Below are 19,999 nucleotides of genomic sequence, written 5' to 3'. Positions count from 1 at the left end.
CAGAGACTGAAGCATGAATGAGCAGAGAGGAGAGCTGGACGAGACCTGGGATGAAAGGACGGAGCGAGGGGGGGAGTGAGGGGGACTCCTGAAGATATGAGATAAACACACGGGAGGAAAAAAAACTGGAGTACATTAGGAGAGGAAGCCTGCCGAACGGAGGGGACAGAGAAATGGCTTCCCCCTGTCTGCTGAGGTCGGATACAGTACAACGGGAGAGGAAATCCCTCTGCTCCGTCTCTGGACTGGGGCTGTCGCGTGACGTAAGGGGCTTTATATAGGAGGCCATCGCTCCCCTTTTCAGTTGAACCTGTAATCCACTGAAGGGGTTCTGACATGACTTTGCTCCTGGAACGACGTACAGAGGAGGGTATTCTCTTGGGACTATCAACACATCAGTGACATCAGATGGTCACGGTTCGGACAAAACGAAGAGAAAATACCAAACGTGCACAGGAAATCATTTACAAACTCAATTTATTCAGTAGCCGAAAAGAACAAAGCAATTTTATAGCTATATATATATAAATATGTATACATCCAATATATATACATATACATATATATGCCTATATATATTTAAAAAAATAAAATACAAAAAAATAACGCTTGCAATTTTGATCCGTTGTCGGCAGACTTCCAGTAGTGGAGTTCAAATGGAGTTGAATTGTCAGTGAAGGGAAATACATTCTGCTTGAAATGACAGGGTTGATATAAAGAGAAGATGGAGGATTGGTTATCCAGTTCAGTACAGCATTCATGACACATTAGGAAAATGAGAGCTTAAACCAGCCGACAACTCTGTTTGGTCTCCAAGTTTCTGTTGAGAAGTCGATGGTACCTTGTGATTTGTCTTTTTACAGTTGATTGTTCCCCACATAGGAATAATAAAGGGCGATGTGTCAACTATTTATATATACACAACACATCTATATATATATATATCTATGTAACAATGGTTATTTAACTGAAGTGTTTATTAACCAACATCCTTCAGCCCAACATTTCTCTTCTCTTAGTGCAATATATTGAGAAGGTTGTCCGCCGTACCATAGCGTGAGCAGTCCTTGTTAAACCCAGTAGTTCAGGCAGTCTGAAGGTGGTGCCACTAATGAATCAGACACTTATTTCACCTGAACGGTAACAAAACGGATTCAACGTACAAAGCTGTAAGATGGACATAAAGGCCTTGTGATGTGTCTGTTGTTTAAAATTAGAAAAGAAGGCGCAGCCTTGGGCCGTATTCCACTAGCAGCCATCTTGTTTCTTAACGCTAGAAACATAGAACGCTATAAATGTTAGCACTAAGATGTCCGCTAGCGGAATAAGGCCTACTAACCCATAGTGAGGGCTGGAAGTGTGTGTGCGTGTGTGTTTTAATAGGAATATGTAGTCTACAGAAGAAGGCAGTGGAAACAAAATCATTGACAAACGACAAACAGGAAGAATAGACAAAAACAAGCCTTGGCTTTGGCAAAGCATATAAAAAAGCACCACCACCATTTAAAGCTGATAATGACATAAAATGAAAAGCAAGCATGTAGACATTCCTGAATTGGTTGTTGGGAGCCGAGAGAGAGGCGGCAAGGAGGGTTGAGTAATACTGGACACTTGTGACGACAAAGCAACGCTTTAAATACTGAAATGTTTACCACAGTATTCTTCAAATAATCCCAGAGACGATTTCCACTTGAACATTTGCAACCTTTTTAATCTGCCTATGTCTCCTGCCAACAACAAACCTTTTCTCCGTGCAAAAGAAAAAAAGCAGATGATTCTGCAGAAGTGGGCCCGGAGCATGCCTGCAAAGGTTCTCCACTTTTACAATAACCAGAAAGTTTAACAACGCTGTAATTTGGTTCTTGCCCCATTTGAGGAATCACTTAAAAAAAGCGCCCAGCTCGTGACAAACAAGAGCCGTGCGAGCACAATGTCCCTGCGAAGCGGAAAATTAAAAAGAGGCCCCATGAAAACACTAATTAAAACATCCTGTCAATTAAAGCGAACAATGAGATGTATCTGTAGATTTAGTGGGAACACTGCTGATGCTACGCCCACACAGATGATCGTCTTGTAGGAAGCACATTTTAGCACACTTGGAAGAGAGACAAAAGCCTTTATTGTAAAATGTGTAAAATAAAAAACAATTAAAAATAAAAATATCAGACCAGCCCATCACCGGAACCTAGGAACTTTTCTTAAAACGCGTATCACCTGAAATAAATACTTAAAATAAATCATAAACCCTTGATATTTTCCCCGTCATTCAGGATGATTAGAAAGTAAATCTCAACCTTTGGCCCCTTTGGGTGGCGCTTGGACTCAGGTAGCCACCGCAGGTACGCAGCGAGCCACAGGCAGCCCAACAGAGGAGTGAGGGGGGAGTAGAAATGATAATATTCCTATCGGAGGTGAATACTGCCGAGGAACACACCCGTGCAGAGAAGGAGAAAGAGAGGGGGGAAGAGAGGGAGAGAGAGAAAGCACAGGTGGGTGGAATCTGCGCAGCCCAGTGCACGTGTTTGACAGTTCCAGTATGGGACGGGAATACATTCAGGCAGCATGGGGGGGGGGGGGGGGGAAGAGAGGGGGCGGTTGGGGTGGGCCTCTCCCTTTTTTGTACGAGGTACGTTTGGCACAGCTGATCCGCTGAATCCTCCCCTGGCTGTCCGTGGCTGTCTCTCTCTCGCTCTCTCTCTCTCCCTGTGTATGTTCGTCTTCCCTTCCATCCGAAGGCAGCGTGTCGGTGTGAGCCGTTAACCCGGCTCTAGAGCCGCTGTGAGGCCACCTCGTCGTCCAGTCATGTGATTGTGGGGAGCGGGGATGGTGTCCAGGTAGAGACCCTCCTAGGTGGACCCAGGTGGGTCCTGTTCCGTCAGGTCAGGGAGCAGGGAGATGTTCTCCCCGACTGCCAGGAGCCTTTGGTTCAGAAGGCACGTGTGTGCATATGTCCCCTAAATGCTCCCACTTGATCCGTTGTGTTTGCTAATCTGCCTTGAGTTCATATTCCTTGCTTTGATAGGAACTCAGCCGGTGAGCTCACCTCCTTTACCCCCAGATCTCCGCAGAGCAGGGGGGGGGGGGGGGGGGGGGAGATAGGTGGGGTAGGAGGAAGAGGAGGAGTATGATGGGGGAAGGTCCATTCTCCCCATTCTGACTCCATTTCCCAGCATGCCATTTGGCGTGGTCTTTGAGGGAAAGGCAGGCAACACCTCTGTGAGCGAGGGTGTGCAGTCAGATGCCCTTGGTCAGGTCAGTGATGACCTTGGCCCTTACCAGCTTGCGGAGGAAGTCCTTCTCCTTGGATATGTTGTGGGTCCACGACTGCAGAAGAGGGGGAGACAAGGGGACTGTTAGCTAGCACGACGTTACGCCCCGCCACCAAACACCGTCCCTTAGGTCTTGACTGAACATCGGCGCACCACCGTGGGAGTGCAGCTATACATAAGAGTCGAGGGCTAGAGGAGCTTCTGACCCATGTTGGCCCTCAAAAGGGCAGTTAGAGAGTAAGAGAACTGCATTTTTCACAAATCAATAATCAAACACCTGTCAAACTCAAATAAAACATTAACTCCTGTGATATATTGCTGCTACACAGGTGCGCTCCCAAGCATGTTTTGGCCTACAACCTCAGTGGTGTCCCATCCCAGTGTTTAGTTTGTAGGGGACCCTCTCAGAGGGTCCCCTAGCATGGGCCAGGGCCAGTGCAAAGGACTGGAGCCATAGGCTAACGGCAGTGGGGGAGCTTAGGGTTGAGCAGTCTAAGCCAAGTTAAAACCCTCCTTCATTGCCCCTGACATTAGGCACGGCCTGTGTATGCACTTGATATACAATGGGGCTATTAATTGCGTGGATAGCTGTGCATGCTAGTGTCTGTGAGCAGCCCCGCCCGATGGGGGTCAGGTCTGTGGGTCTGGAGGCCTAGTCCAGCGGGAACCCCGGAAAAGCGAAGCACATGTTGCTGTGGCGGTTCTTTAGGGTGGGAGATACAGAGGAGCAGTCAGACGGCTGCAGGGGGAGACGGGGCCGGGCCCTGCAGCTGCCTGCACTCCAACCTGCTGGCTACGACTGAGGCCCGGGGGTCAGCATGGCCGGATCCCGCTCCTCACCGGAACACGCTCCCGAGGCAACACCTCCAGGGCTCACTTCCTAATGTATAACCTCAGTGACCCCTTTGAGTAAAAGGATAGGCCGGGAAACCCAAATGCAATGAATGAAGCGGTTGACCAGGGCTACAATGTAAAGTCACCCCCGCTCCCGTCCACGTTAGAGGGATGACAACAGCGGCGGGCTACCAGGAGTCCACGGGGGCACTTGAGGAATGACTTCATGCCGGGTGCCGCTGACCAAACGCTGTTAATCAAACGCGTCACCACGGTGGCTGCTGGCGCTCGTTAATTAGTCCAAACAATTATTATTATCCTGATGGACCGCCTCGCTGATGATGATGATGATGATGTCGACGGGGATGACTGCTGCTGCGATAATGACGAGGGGCCGCGGAGTTCAGCGGGAGTTGAGACGGAGGTCGCCGCCGTAGCGGCCTCACGTCTCACACGTCAGCGGAAACCCGGACATATCGGCTCCGTCCGGTACACTGAATGTTTAACCTCCCAGAGCGCCGGAGAACCCGGCTAACAATATCTGGATACCTTCATGCACCGGGGGGGGGGGGGCTAGCCATACCCGAGACCAAGCAATCCCTAATTATTAGCATTTCTGAGTTGTTATTTATCATTTCTATATTTAACCGCTTGTATAACGGAGTGGAAAGGATAGCCAGTACGAAGGAGAAGGCAGAGGAGCCACCTGGAGTTTATCAGTGCGTCAGGCCTGAGAGGAAACTAGGGCTCCTTTCTGCAGGAATGTGTGAGGAAGCCCAGGCTGACAAACGCCAAATGAGATCCGTCATCGGCGGTGGGTTCAGAAAGTCAGCGGTCTGCCGCCCACCCCTGCACAGCAGAGACCATTACCGCCGCGTCCCTCACCGGGGGACGCCAGGCCGTTCGGGACAGGATGAAAGCACAACGGGACTCGAATGAAAACATGAATTAATCCCTATTGAGGCCAAACGGAAATAAAATGTATGCAGTTTGGGGGACAACACTATGTAATAAAACTCAACATCAGAGAGCCCTTGTTTCGTAGCACGGTTGAGCTCAGGGGGAGTTGGACCTCTAACCCTCTTCTGGTTGATGCCTTGCTCTACTGACAGGAGTTGGACTGGACCACACACCACATCCAACTGTGTTAAATGTGAAAAGTGTACAAAATATAACCGTTGTTTTCACCCGGTTCAAATCCATTGTTGATCATTAATATAACACTAGCCTTCCTCTTCCTCGACTCTGTGGTAACAGTGAGAGGCATGAAGGTGTCCTGGCGGGGCAAGCTGCTCACCTCTTTGATGGCGGACATCTTGACGGTCTCGTAGTAGTGCAGGGGCGCGTGCGGTGTCAACATGTCATAGCCGAAGCCCGCCACCGCCACCTCGTCACAGTTGTGCAGCGCCATGGTGATAGCAACCGCTCCGAGGGTGGGGATGTTCTGGGTGGAGAGAGAGAGCAAACCGGTCACCACTGGAACCACATTCACTCGGAATGGAGGTTTTTATGCTCCTTACACAAAAGTGTAAGTTGTTACACAACTCTATATCAATTGATGTCCAGTAGCCTCCATCCTGGTCACCCTTCAATGCTTCTCTTCTTTCAATCTGACTATTTTCCCTCTTCTGGCCATTATGTGATCTCATGGGTCGATGGCTGGTAAGTGAGCCTGTAGTGTGTGTGATTAAGGGGGCGTCTCCCCCTGCAAAAAACACCCATCCCCTCCTCAAACCTATTTCAGGGTAACCTTACATGCTGGGACCCCCACTTCCTAAATGCCCTGGGCTGCAAGGGAGTACTTGGGCTAAGAGGGCAAAATGTGCGTTGGATACACGCGTGTGTGTGCGTTGGACACACGCGTGTGATAGATGATGAGAGAGACGAGAAAAAGAGGGTGCATAAGTGTAACAGCGAAAAATAAAGAGAGTGTGTGTGTGTGTGTGTGTGTGTGTGTGTGTGTGTGTGTGTGTGTGTGTGTGTGTGTGTGTGTGTGTGTGTGTGTGTGTGTGTGTGTGTGTGTGTGTGTGTGTGTGTGTGTGTGTGTGCACACTCTGTAGGGGGTTTGCCTGCCGACAGGTTGAGTGGCGCTCAGCCTCAGGGTTCCAAATCAGCCTAATGATTTAAAATGGGGCCTCCCTCTCTGTTCTATGTCTCTCATCTTCTATCACACACACACACACAGAGATAAATAATAAATAATATCAGACGCATGCTTCTAATCAAAATCAAGAAAGGGCAGAATTTTAGGGCAAGAATTGAGAGACTTTACTAACATGTGGACTGCTGTCCCACATGTTGAACACATGTTGCGGTGCAGAGTTCAAGTAGGGGAGTTCGGCTGGTGGCCCCAGAGGGCAGTGTGAAGGTGATACCCTCCCCATGCCTCTCTCACACGCACACATACAAACTTGGGCTGGTAGCGCTCTATCCTGTACTTTGAGGTAGGCCCCCTTCCCCGTCTCTTTTACTTCACTGGTCTAGCAAATCGTGTAAAGACTCAAAAAGTCAATGGCGCCCCACACCCACACACACACACACACACACACACACACACACACCCCCACCCCCACCCACACACACACACCTTGGTCTCCACTCACCCCTTTGCCCATCAGGCCGTTGTTGAGGGGAAGGCCTATAAACTGGAAGGCCGCCTCCTGGATGAAGTAGGGGTTGAGGATCCTCATGTCTACCGGCTCCCGGGGCACGTAGTGGGCCACGGACTTCCAGAAACCCTCCGTCCCCCGCTGGAAGAGGAGGTGGAGGAGAGGGAAGAGAATCAGAACAAGACTGATTAGGAACTGAATTGTGATGAACCACTAAAATTAGGGGAATGCAAAGTGTGTGAAAGGGCCTTTCACACACAGTGAGAGACGTCAGAGCCACAGCATCACCACACCACCGTGGACCACCAGGAGGGAAACAACTGGTCGGGGGCTTGTTGTTCCATTTTCCTTTTAAAAAGGGATACCCAGTGGGGAATTTAATTAGCGGTATTAAGCGCTGCGGTAGCTGCAGCAGCAGAGTGCTCCGTCGCTGGTGTTAAGTGTGAAGGTCCCCATGAGTGTGGTGGTGAGGTGAGGTGAGGGCTGGGGGTGGGCTGCCAGACTGGTGGGGTAGCATATGGGCCAGGCCGAGGTTATATACGTGGAAGCGCCACAGGATGTGGAATAAATCACACCTTGACCTATACCCGGCAATTATCATCAGTGGCCGGGACAACACACCTGAACCGAATTATGTAGATTTAGTGTTTAGGGGACGCACGCACACACACACACACACACGCGCACTCACGCACACACACGTCCATGAAACAAAAAGACTGACAAGAAAAAAAAAAGTATGTTTCAACATTAAAAATTACATGGAATTTGTACAAATGATGCAGGGCACAACAACCTCCTCTCCCAGCACCACAAACCAGCCTCTCCACAGCACACCTAACGCATGACTTCCAGGTATGAAGGGAACATGTTGATGGGATTCACCTGTTCAAATAGTTCCACCCCCGCCCTTCTGCCTTTGATACAGCTGTGTGTGTGTGTGTGTGTGTGTGTGTGTGTGTGTGTGTGTGTGTGTGTGTGTGTGTGTGTGTGTGTGTGTGTGTGTGTGTGTGTGTGTAACACACTGACAGAAGCCAGTCCAGTGGGCCGTGCGGTGCTTTGTGACTACGACAGTGGCGGCTTGTCTTTTTAACCCGGGCCCTGCACTGTGCTCTCGGCAAGCCATGACAGGAACCCCAGCTCTCCTCCCCGTCAACACAGCTTGTGTTTGCCAGGAATCTGTTTGGTCGTGCGGTTAAGGTATGTGTGAATGTGTGTGAGATGTCTGCGTGTGTGTATGTGTGTGCGGGGGATTCTGGGTGTGTGTGTGTTTGTCTATAACTGCTTGTATGCGTGAGTTGACTAAAAGAGTAATTTAGTGCTTTTTACCATGAAAGGGAGGAAGGTACACACGCCCTGTCGTTCCACACAATGGCTCAATGGCCACAGACCGTCACGGGCCGGCCCAGCCCCCAGAGAGCAGGCCTAAGTACAGGTGGCACGGAGAACTGTTAGGAACCAATTAGAGGGATGAGTTGGAGGACTGTCGGTCGTCCCTGCATGCTGTGCGCTGAGCAAATAATTCCAGAAGTGGGGAGGCGTTCTTTGGGAGTTATTTGCGCTGAAGGCCACCGCTTCAAATCCCCTTTACCAGAAACAAAAAAAGACTGAACAGCATCGTTTGACCACACTTTGTTTGTCAAAAAGTAACCTAAAGAATGTCTCCAAGTCACAACTAGAGCTATTGTGGTAAGGTCAGTAATGGGATTCCAGTGCAGACAACTCAGAGACCCCAGGCCTGGTTTGGGTGAAGGGTTACACATTTGTTCGCATATGATGAATGGGTTATGTGTACCCAAGTTGGGAAAAATGAAAAAAGGCAATATAACACATCAATTATGAAATAAAAAATAATGGTAGTAAGAAAAATGAAAAGTAGGAAGGATTTATTCCCGGACGTAAGCATGGCCGGAGCAATAGGTCTTGATTGAGTGAGGCTGATTCTGAAACACTAAACCAACTCAGACACCCTGCGCTCCTTGGAGGAACATCGGAGGAACACAGCCGCCAACGGCCGGGGGCCTGGTCCCAATTCCTCTGATGTCGTAATTCATCACGAGCGCGGCTGCCCAGACGTCTAGGGTTACGCCGGCCTCGGAGGGGTGAGGAGGCACGGGAGATTGAACGAGGCCAGATCCAGCAGTGCTATAAATACACGGATCTGGTTTATTTGGTTGGAGAAATTATACTTTCCTTCTCTGGAGGCAAGAGGTTAAGCGCCAGAGAATACCACCAGGTCTTCTATACTTCTTTTTTTTTTTTTCTTAGTTAGTTCTTTAAGTCCCGGCTGGAGGGGGGAGGGGGAGGGAGAGGTAGAGACTGCCTGTGTGTATGAACCTTTATAGATTAATAGATTGGAGCTCTCATGGCAGAGATGCCCTTTCATTTAGTAACTGGACCTCAGATTAGGTACGGTCAGCATCCAACGTCAAACCCAGCACAATGACGCTTTACCCTTTACTCGCTGGGCAGAGAGGGGTGCTCTGGCCGTCCCTGCTGCATTACAACCAGGAGCGAGGATGTGGCTACTTATTATTATTATTATTTAAACCTGGTGTGTGTGTGTCTCTCTCTCTCTCTCTGTGTGTGTGTCTCTCTCTCTCTCTGTGTGTGTGTCTCTCTCTCTCTCTGTGTGTGTGTCTCTCTCTCTCTCTCTGTGTGTGTGTCTCTCTCTCTCTCTGTGTGTGTGTGTCTCTCTCTCTCTCTGTGTGTGTGTGTCTCTCTCTCTCTCTGTGTGTGTGTGTCTCTGTGTGTCTGTGTGTCTGTGTCTGTCTGTCTGTCTGTCTGTCTGTCTGTCTGTGTTCGCGCACGAAAAACAGCGAGGTGTTGCAACGTTGGACGACGCGGTGGATCATCAGGGTTGTGGTCCGACAGGAAATGGCTGTTTCCCTTCACCCCGCGACAGCTTTACGGTCACATTGGTCTTGGGTTATTAGATTTAAAGTGTGCCCAAAAGGCTACTCGACGCCCATAGAGGCACCTGTTAAAACAAGGTTAATTGGACGAGGTAATTGTTTGCGCAGCCTGAAGAAGCCAGAGGAGCCCGGGTTGGAGCCGGGCCGCCGGGCCTCCATGTAAGGTCACGAGTCGTGTTGCGCTTGGCCATCGCACACGCCGTTCATCTTTCAGCCCCAGCACTCATCAATGGGAGAGAACGCAGGCACTGGGTTTATTCGCTGAATAACAAAAATGGAATGGGAAAATAAACAGACACTGATTTTCTGTGGATGTGGAGTCGGGAAGCGGTGTGGATTAGAACGACCACTCAAGCCCAATCCGTTAACCGAATGGTTTGGACAGTGGGGGAGCTGTGGTATACAGTCTGAAGACTAATCTGTATGGCCAGACGCGTTTCTCCTCTTCATTGAAGAGGGGGAAAAGAAAAAAGGCGATTGTCTTTAACCCCACACGTCGGGTTAATCGGGAGCTGCGGGTGCTCTTACATGGAAGGACTTGGAGCAACAGAAGTCACTAAAGACAACTCTCCACATCTCCATGTCTCTCCGGCCGCACGCTTTCCTTGGCTCGCGGCCAGGGGCCCCATCGGCCCCATTAGACGTGTCATCCTCGAATGAAGGATGGCTCCGGGGCCAAAAAACAAAACAACAGTCTAATTTGGTTTTATTATCCTAGCCTGATCCTAGGTGACAAAAAAGTGCAGGGTCCTGTCAGCGGGTCGGTGATTTACTGGCAGCACTCCAGAGACCCGCGTCAGACAGGAAGGTGAACTCATCTTAACGGGTGGACAGGGCCCAGTGGGCTACAGCGGAGAGAGAGATTTTAAGGAAGAAGGGCCACGCTCTCTTGATTCACAGTGGGACAGTGGGGAACAAAGATGGCGCCTATGGTACGGTAGTTGGGGCTACCAGAGATGCCGTTCCCTAGTGCTAGCTCCCAGAGTCGGGCAACTCCCAGGGGCTTGAGGTACTAAACCTCCACCACCACCACCACCGGCTGGAGTATGTAGCCGATCCATGAAGCTAGAAGCTTTGGGTGGGGTTTCACTCAAGAGAAGCCAGGATTGAACAAGACTCGGGACTCATTGACTACATGAGTTAGCATAGCCCAAGCTCGTGTCATTCACACTGAAGCGACCTCAAGCCCCGGCAGACCAGCGGTCAGCTGCTATAAGAACAGGTGCAGGCGAGCAGAGCAGTCATTAAAGTAAACAGGCTATCCCACGCAGAGGGACGCAGGCTGGTGTGTGTGTGTGTTTGTTCTTGGGGGGAGTTTATGCTGTATAAATTATTGACACAACTTAGCCCCCAAATAAACAATTTTCGCATCTTTGTTAAGCCAAACTTGAGCTCCAAATCGGGATTGCAAAAAAAAGAAAGCCAATTTGCCTGTGTTCCAGAATTTAACTAGTTATGGTGTTGAGCATCAGGGAAATTCATGAAGACAGTGTCCATGAGTTTCAGAAATATAAACAAATACAGGACCAAAACCACTGTATGAGGTATATGTATGAACAGAAGGACGAGCCACAGGCAGTTGTAGTGGAAGCACTTCTTCAGAGTCCTACAGCAGAGCTCCTCAAGAATAGGCTTATGCCTCTTGTCCCACTTATGGAAACGGCTCAACTTTAATCGCCCTGTTTGGTTTTACCAGGCGTGGATAGTACATGGTACCTTTTTTAGCATCTCCTCGACCCAGGTTTCAACCAGCTATGGCGATACCAAAACGTGAAAACACTACAAACTACTTGGTCCCAGAGAATCGTCACTACCTTGAGTCACCGTGTCTGCATTGCACGACGCGGTACAACCTGCACAAACCTGAGCTGACCGCTATGGCTACCCACAGAAACACCACTGGATCAATAGACACATGTACTTTGTCGGTTTGCACAATAAGCAGCACATTCAAATTTTGTCCCACAACAATAAAATGACAAAATAATGTTGAATTTGACTGTACCGATAAGACACGATTGCCGCTTTGCTAAAAAGCGGTACCAATTGTCATTGCACCAAGGTTGAATTCTGACGGCTTGGTCAAAGGAGGGAAACTCCATTATAATCTAATCCGTTTAATGCAAAAGATATGTTGGTGAAAGGGTTGAATCCATTTGTTTTTTTCACTGATGCGATTGTCATTGAAAATTGTGCAGATTCTTGTCATAACAGATCTAAATCGTTTCTTTCTCACCAATGTAAGAGGACATCACACCGAACCTGTTTCCATTGTTCCTGTGCATGTCCCGTTGAAGAGGGCATCACGGCAGTGAATTGGCACATCCCTAGGTCGACCCTGACATTGACACTGTAGTATCTACAATGGAAAACCAAACTACCTGGTATCAGAAGCGAGTGGAATTGAGCTGGTATCATGCGGGGGGAAAAGGCCATTCCAGTGAACACCCAAAACATACAGTACTGGAAGATCAGTAAAAGGAGTTTAAAAAAAGGACGGCTAGTCTCACAAAGATTACAAAGTTGATGAGAATGAAATCACCCAAGCATTAGAATACCCAAACATGGAACAATAATCTTCTCATGGAAAATATACAAATGGGAACCAAGAATCCACAGTTCTTAATTGCCGATGTCTCAGAGAGGGATCCACATAGCTAAACCGTATGTAAACAGCAATATGTGTCCAAGACCCTCCCCCTCGCTTATCTCTATTGAAGGGATCTGAGATCATAACAAGTGATGTGCAACCCTCCTAAAAATACCACACCAATAAGACAGTCCAGGGAAGGTGTCTGGAAAAGCACTTAGATTCAAGCTGCTCATAAACATACCAACATTACATGCATTCTTTGGGCTTTATGCTGGATACAGGCAATATAAAACAATGACTATAATCTGCCTCAGCTATACTGCTGCAAAATCTAACAAAACATAAATGGGATAAATTCTTACATTTACACAACCTTACTTTAAAGTTTTAGATGTGGACAAGATGATAAGTGGAGGCTTGATAAAAATAGACATTGAAACAAAACTACTAACATTTATTTTGCCATTCTTCTCTGTTCCTTTGTAAATCTAGCAGATGCTTTAAATGGAGCAAAAACTAAAAAGGAATTTGATTAAATTAAGGATTACGAGTTGGACACGCATGTTCCACACATGTCTGCGTCGGGTTCTTATAAGGATCCAGCCTTCTCTCAGCAACCACGGAAGCCTTTTCCAGCAAGAGATGTGTTTAACTACACGTTTCGGAGAATCCTTCAACAAAATGTTGTTGTAATAAAACCCTCATCCTTTAATCAAATCCAACCATTTAATTTATGGCACCATAGTCACTTCATTCCCTAACACTTCTTTAGATCTTAACATCGATGTATAGGTTGACATTCCTACTCGATTCCATCATACACCCTTTCCCTTATCCAGTTACTGCCATTCCCAACTGGAGAATGGCAGTTGAGGATGTGGTGGTGTTTGATGTTAATGCAGTAGACCTGACAGGAAGCCCGAAAAAGGTCGGCCAAATTATGGAAGCGAGACCTCCGAGGCAATTAAGAAAGGAGAACGGCAGCCATGAACTGCTAACGATCACAATTAAGGTTGTCTGGTGGTCATTAGGACTGTGTACATGTTGTACTTCAGGAGTTTACAAGTCGCTGCAGCTCACCACATAAGTGCTCCACTGAGCGGGAACCGCCTCAGCCAGGAGGGCGAAATGGGCTTAGAGGTTTACCAAAGTAGGAAATGTCTCAGGAGGTGCACAATTGAGAATAATAAGTCATGTTTCAGCGATGCGACCGACTGAAGTTGTTGTGGTATGCCATGGTGCGGAGATTCCCTTTTGTTCGGGAAAGGAATCTAAAGCATTCGCCAATTTGCCTCTGCTTCTCTTGACTCATACCACGACCTCTGGCCCTGTTGGGGGTCACTGGAGTCCAGCTTTTCAGCCGGCCTCGGCGAGGTTATCCGGTGTGTGAAACCTGCATCTTCACATTCCCATGACGGAAAACTGGAAAAACAATGGGAACACTTGACAACGGTCCGGCTCCTGTGTGGTGGCCAATGGGCGCTTGAGGGCGGAGCTTGTGTCCAGACCAGGCCAGGTCCGCCGGTGAGTGGTAATGACTATATAGGACGGGAACAAGCGGTTCTCTGTGGTCCGGGGGAAGCTCTGAAGATAACCGCACAGCGAGCAGCACGGCATGTTGATCAGTTATCTAGGTGACTCACGCATGGCAATCAGGGACAACCGGAGAACCAAGCTAGTCCCTTGGTTCTTGTTCCTTATCCAAGCGTGTAAATGTTTATGAAGGCACATATGTATGCTACTTGGGATTGATGCAAAGATGTTGGGAGGGGACGCGCGCTATAGATATTAAAACAATCTCGCATTTTTAACCTCCAATTTGATGACCAAACATCTTCTATTTTCCATGGATTTCGCTGTATTATATCAATAAATATACAGATTAAGTGATCCTCAGGCAATCCATCATTCTGGGCTATATTTATCTTCATAGTCTGGTACATTTTTATGCATAACACAATATTTAGATAAGCCCTTACTCGTCCCCCACCCCTATTCCTTGAGGTATTTCCTTATAGGAGAAGGGGGCTCCCCCCTCCATCTCCGGTGTGTCCGTGATGGCGGTGGAGAGCAGCGAGAGCTCCCAGTAAACAAATAGGAGAGCTAGAACACTGACACTCCACCCTCAGACCCTGTTTACCACCGCCTGTATATCCTCCACTGACCCTGTTTGAAAGGATCCCGGCATATACAAACAAAGGTCCCTGTGTATGCATGTATACGGGTCGGGAGTGGGTGGGTGTGTGCGATATGAGTGCGTTATGTGTGTCGGTACATGAAGGCTGCCTCAAAGCAATCCAAAAATCGCACATATGTGCAAGAGTGACCGGTTATCATGTTTGATCCATCTGTAAACAACTTAAAATGGCCAATCACACCCAAATCGCACGTTTAGATGGGTGGGGCCCAACCTTTGTCAGAAAGACATGTTGTATGTCGCGTATATGTGTATGTTCTTTATGTAGATTCGTCTGGACTTTCAAATTAGGGCGGGCAGCATGATTGTGGTGGGAGGCCTTCTCTGCACATCTCCCACTCTCGTAACATCTCCTAATTTGTAAACCCGGAAGAGATCATCAGTGAGACTTCAACTGCAAGGGTTAATTTAGAATGATGAATCGTCTGCAAGCTTTTGTTCTAAACTCAAGTCAACTGTGTATGTATTTGTATGTCTGTCCATGTATCCGTTTGTAGCTGTGTGCATGTCCGTGAGTGTGAGTGTTTCTGCGTGAGAGGAAGAGGATTCAGTGGGAGGATGCAGTATGCATGTTTGCGCAAGTGTACAAAAACAATAAGAGATTGGGAAACTAGCACTCTAATTTGTAGGGAAGGGGTTGCTGGAGGGAAGCTGGTGGATTTGCATGCAACCGCTTTCACATGGAAAGTCATAAAGACTTCTTCCTTTTTTAAAACATAGTTTTAAAATGGAAGGCCATCAAAAAGCAAGGCTTCACATTGCGATGCAGTTACCTGTACGTTTGCCTGCTGCCCAAAAGGCCCCTTCCCAACGGACGTAGCGATACTACAGTCCCCCTCCAGAGCCACCCAGCGAGCTAAGCTAACTTGTCACAGTCACATTAAGTCTCCCTCCTGTGATTGACTGCATCACCAAAGGCCCGCTGCGGCACTGGGAGGATTAACCGCCCCGGGTCCACTGAAGCGGATCGTTTTCTAAAGCCAATTGTCTCTGCACGCTCGCTCAGCCGTTATTGATGTAAACACGCTGGTGGTCACCGCCGCCATCCACATGATAGGTTAGGGGGGGGTCTATACACACACGCCTGCGTGGAAGCATGTGTACAAATTAAAAGAGACCAGACAAGAGCGGTTATCTGTTGCATTGCTGGGATTATGTCGCTGCATTAGTCTGAGACAGCCCACGGTGATGCGGTAAGTTGGGCCAGGCGACCGACAATAAGGCTAGGATTAAACACATCTAAAACGTTTCTTTTGATCACGTCGCCCGACACCCAACATCCTGTTTCTACTGTAAACACAGAGAGCGTTGCCAGGTAGCTACAGGGTAGTCTTGAAAGAAGGAAGAGAATGATTTCAGCATCTTCCTTCTGTTTGTTGTACCTAAATGAAAAGGAAACCCCATCCAGGGTTTTTATTTACGAGTGCGGGAGTGCAGTAAACATGTGTAAAGGTTAGCCGGGCGGCGGCCCAGGCCCCCGGGGGCCCCCTGATCCTGGGGATCATTTTTCATCAGGAGTCTTTCACAACAATGATGGGCCTCATTTGTCAAGTGACAAACATTGTAAAAGGGCACTTTAAACTCTTTCCACGAACCGCGCGAGAGACACAGAGACAGGAGTCAGTCTCCCTGATCCCACGTGTACAGCCACTACCATCAAGGTATATCGGCTCAGTGTCACACCCAGGGGTGCTGTTACACAGGGCTGCTGTTACACAGGGGTGTTGTTACACAGGGGTGTTGTTACACAGGGGTGTTGTTGCACAGGGGTGTTGTTGCACAGCGCTTACAAACAGCGATCACAGTAGAACACAAGGTGAGGACGATTGGATATCCCGTCAGAAGGGAGGAGGAGGAGTAGCATTACCAGTCTATTGTCCTCGAGCTAAACGATAGGGTTGATGTTGCAACAAGTGAAAATTACAGTGGCAGTCAATCATCCGTCGCTCATCTGACGGTAGGTTAGCAGCTGGCTGTGTGAGGATCCCGGGGTTACAGCCAATCAAAAAGGAACAGTGAGAGCAGAGGAATGCTCCTTATTGCTAGATGTTTTGCAGAGCTAAAGGGGGCCACCGCACGTCGCGTGTGTTGGCTCCCAGTGCACTAGTTAAATGGATCCCAAACACAAACCTTTTCAATCAGCGGGCGTACACACAGGCCGACGAGGACCAGCCGCTTAGTGACAGCTGGATGAACCGCTTTGAGAACACGCTGATGATTAGAAGGTGACGGCGGTGATCATAACACTTCCAATGCCTCCATTATGCAGAGAGAGATGTGTCCTGCCATCTGGTTTGAGGAATACTGGCACCCATGACCCAAAACACCAAACAAACCGTCTCCCGCTCTTTCCACTTTATGAGCAACGTTTTTGTTTCAAAGTCCATCTAAAAAGAAAAACGGTACCAAATTATACAAAATAAAACACTTAAAAAAAACATCTGTTGACACTAAGACCGGTGCTAATGGTACACTGAATAAATTCTGTCCTCGAGTTTGATGTATTACTTCACTGCTTTAGACCAAAACATAGCCGAGGATAGGGGGGGGGGGGGGGGGGGGGGGCTTTGAGAATAGATCCGTTGCATCCGTCAGTAGCTCCGTCTACCACTCCATCACCTCCCCCCTCTCCGCTGCCCTTGATTCAACTCATGAGCACAACATTCTTCTATCCGAGCAGATCAAAGAGTCTGACTCCAGGGGCCAGATCAATTATCCCGGCTGGCCATTTCAATTGTCCCCTCATTCCCACTGAAACCCAGAATTCTGGCCCCCATCAAAAGGGCCCCGGGGCCATCAGGAAGCCCATGGAGCCGTTTTACGCTCACCGTTCCCCCCCCCCCCCCCCATCTCTAATCATTTGCTTTGCTTTCTTCTCATCTCTGACCTGACATTATTCCCTGGTGCAGATCATTCTACCCTTAACCATGACGTTCCTCTGACTTGTCCCTCTACTCAAATGTCATTCTTCGGTTTCTTTATTTTCTTTAACCACCCCCCTCAATCTTCAAGTCGCTCACCTGAGTCAATAGTTTTCACTAATGTCACCTTGTAAGAAAGAAAATCCTTGTTGCAGGCCTCTGAAAAGCCTGGGAGGTAGACTTCCTAAACCTGGACTTGACTGAAGAATTCCATGGCGTCGACGGGACAAAGAGACGTTACTACAATTCCTGCGCACTCAATATGCCTTCCCCTCAAAGGACGGCCATTTAATCCACTCTTAGTAGAGGCCTTGCAATATGCGCCTTTATTGTACTTGAATTGAATGGAAACCACGGCCTATACAATCTCTACAGATACTAGCCTCTGTTTAAGCATAAAGAGGGGCTTGTGAAAGCCTTTTTCCAGTGAGTGGTTTGAGCGGGCTCAGGGGTAGTTAAAGTCTGCAGCAACCTTTAGTCTTTTTTTTTTTTCATATAGATAAGGGAGCGGCAATTGAGTCCCATCAAACCCGACCCGGTGATAAAGAGACCCATTCGCAGCCCGCCACTCAACCGCGGCAACAAAGGGTTTCTGTGGCGCATCCACCTTGGAAGGGAAAGGACTTACCCTGTCCCTCCAAGTGGACAGGATTAAAATGAATTGCTTTGGAGAGATATAAATGTGTTGAAGAACATGTCATGTACGAATGACTGAAAGGCAAAACATTGAACTTTTAAATGCCGGTCGATGAAGCGGTAAATTACTTTTCTGTCTGAAAAGTTTTTACCATCAAACTCACGCATTTAGGCCAAGTCAAAAATTCCTGCTATACAATCCGTATTCGTATTAACATTGCACCTCTTTTGCACTAATAAGGAAGTGGTATGTTTAGAATGTTGTTCCACAGAGAAAAACTAGATTTAGATTATGTATTACTTTACATAGTCCATGCACTGAGCATCATTGCCAATTGACCAAGGACATCCCCGTTTATTCAGACCTTGAGCCAAAACTGCTCCTCTCCTGGGGAGAGGGTGAAATATTGTCCATACCCTTATATTTTTGGCCATGATTAGGGACACACACACACACACACACACACACACACACACACACACACACACACACACACACACACACACACACACACACACACACACACACACACACACACACACACACACACACACACACACACACACACACTTACCGGCTTCTCCTTGAAGACCATCTGCCGGAGCCACTTGAAGTCCAGAGGTTTGAATGCAGAGAAGACGAAGAGAGAGTCCTTCTCGTATCGGTCTGGCTTTTGGATGGCCCCCTCTGGATACGTTATCCTCATTGTAGTTTTGGTCCCGACGTCCTTAACGTAGCCATGTACCGGAGCCTCGTTCAACCTTCCGATACACAGACGAGGGACGGGGAACTCAGACCTCCTCCCAAGAAGAGGAACTGCATTCTGATGCAGACTGATACCGTCCGTGCACTTTACCCCCCAAACACTAACTGTTGAGATTCACTTTCCCTTTTATCTCAGGGCTGATGAACATGGGGGGTGACAAGAATCTGCAATGCTGTATAATGCAGCGAGACAAATCGTGAACAGGAATCACAACAGTTTATGTTTGTGGGCTTGCACAGTAAATAACTTGAGGAGGTGAAGGAGTTTGCCCACCTCACGACAACGTCGTATTCGTCTATCCGGGACCCCAGGGACTTGTTTGCTAGGATTCCTCCGTTGCCTACAATAATGCATCTTTTACAGCTCAAACTGAATAGGAAACAAAGAAAGCGTTAATCCAAAAGGGAACCCACACCATTTGTCTAATTTGTTAATTATTTAGAACCCTTGGATTTCAAATGTTACCTGTCCAGCTCTTCACCAAGTCCATATTGCTTTGTTGAAGTTAAAATAATCTCTATGATCCTCTCTGCAGAAAAACATGAAACAAAAGTGCAAAAAGAAAAGAAAGAATGGTTTAGCTGTGAATTAAATACAATACATCCTGAGCCACTTGAATTATCTCTGAGGGTTGCAAGGTTGCCGTCATGATAAATAAACCGCTAATATTTTTTGGACAATATGTAGTGTAGTATCACAGTTCACCAAGCCTTACATATCAGACTTAAATGAATGACCCAAACACAATGTCTAGACCGGGTACACTGCAAGTGGCATCAAGGTCCTCGCACACCAAACTGAACCAGGCTAATGGAAGGCTAAGCGAGCCAAACGTTCCTATGGAAGAAACCAGTGGCGTAACTATCGGTAAGCAGGGTATGCGGGTGCGTACGGGCCCGGGCCAATCAGCCCCCCCCCCAAAAAAAACAAAAAAAAAAAAAAAAACGCTCCACCCCCCCCAAAAAAAACAACAAAAAAAAAAAACGCTCCCCCCCCCCCCATGTTCAGGGCCCGCCTTGAACATCCTGCATACGGGCCCGTCTTGTTACGCCACTGGAAGAAACGATTGTTTTCCTACAACCTGCCGTGGACCTCACCAGTGATAGAGACAAGGTGGAGGAGGCGAACTAGGTGGTCCTTCGAAGCAGTGGAGGAGAGAACGCCTCGCGGCTCGCTCTGACTGGCCGTTTACTCAAACCCCTGATAAGGACTGACCAATAGGCCCTCTGCAACGGTTGTGAGGGCGACGGTACCATGG

General features: G+C 48.1%; 1 protein-coding gene across 8 annotated transcripts in view; it reads right to left on the bottom strand.

Moving 5' to 3' along the window:
- Window positions 1–460: 460 nt before the first annotated feature.
- The window catches only part of st3gal3b (ST3 beta-galactoside alpha-2,3-sialyltransferase 3b), a 43,550-nt gene continuing 24,011 nt past the window's right edge, over window positions 461–19,999 (bottom strand). For all 8 annotated transcript variants that reach the window (XM_030363953.1, XM_030363958.1, XM_030363960.1 and 5 more), the window contains 6 exons: window positions 19,207–19,270; window positions 19,015–19,110; window positions 18,550–18,736; window positions 6,707–6,853; window positions 5,401–5,547; window positions 461–3,324 (listed from right to left, as the gene is read on the bottom strand). In XM_030363953.1, the coding sequence (XP_030219813.1) occupies window positions 3,235–3,324; window positions 5,401–5,547; window positions 6,707–6,853; window positions 18,550–18,736; window positions 19,015–19,110; window positions 19,207–19,270 (731 nt within the window). In that variant the 3' untranslated portion in view covers window positions 461–3,234. The remainder of the gene's footprint in view (window positions 3,325–5,400; window positions 5,548–6,706; window positions 6,854–18,549; window positions 18,737–19,014; window positions 19,111–19,206; window positions 19,271–19,999) is intronic.

This window comes from Gadus morhua, chromosome 8 (assembly GCF_902167405.1).
Source record: "Gadus morhua chromosome 8, gadMor3.0, whole genome shotgun sequence".
NCBI lineage: Eukaryota > Metazoa > Chordata > Actinopteri > Gadiformes > Gadidae > Gadus > Gadus morhua.
This window is presented reverse-complemented; position numbering and strand designations above follow the sequence as displayed.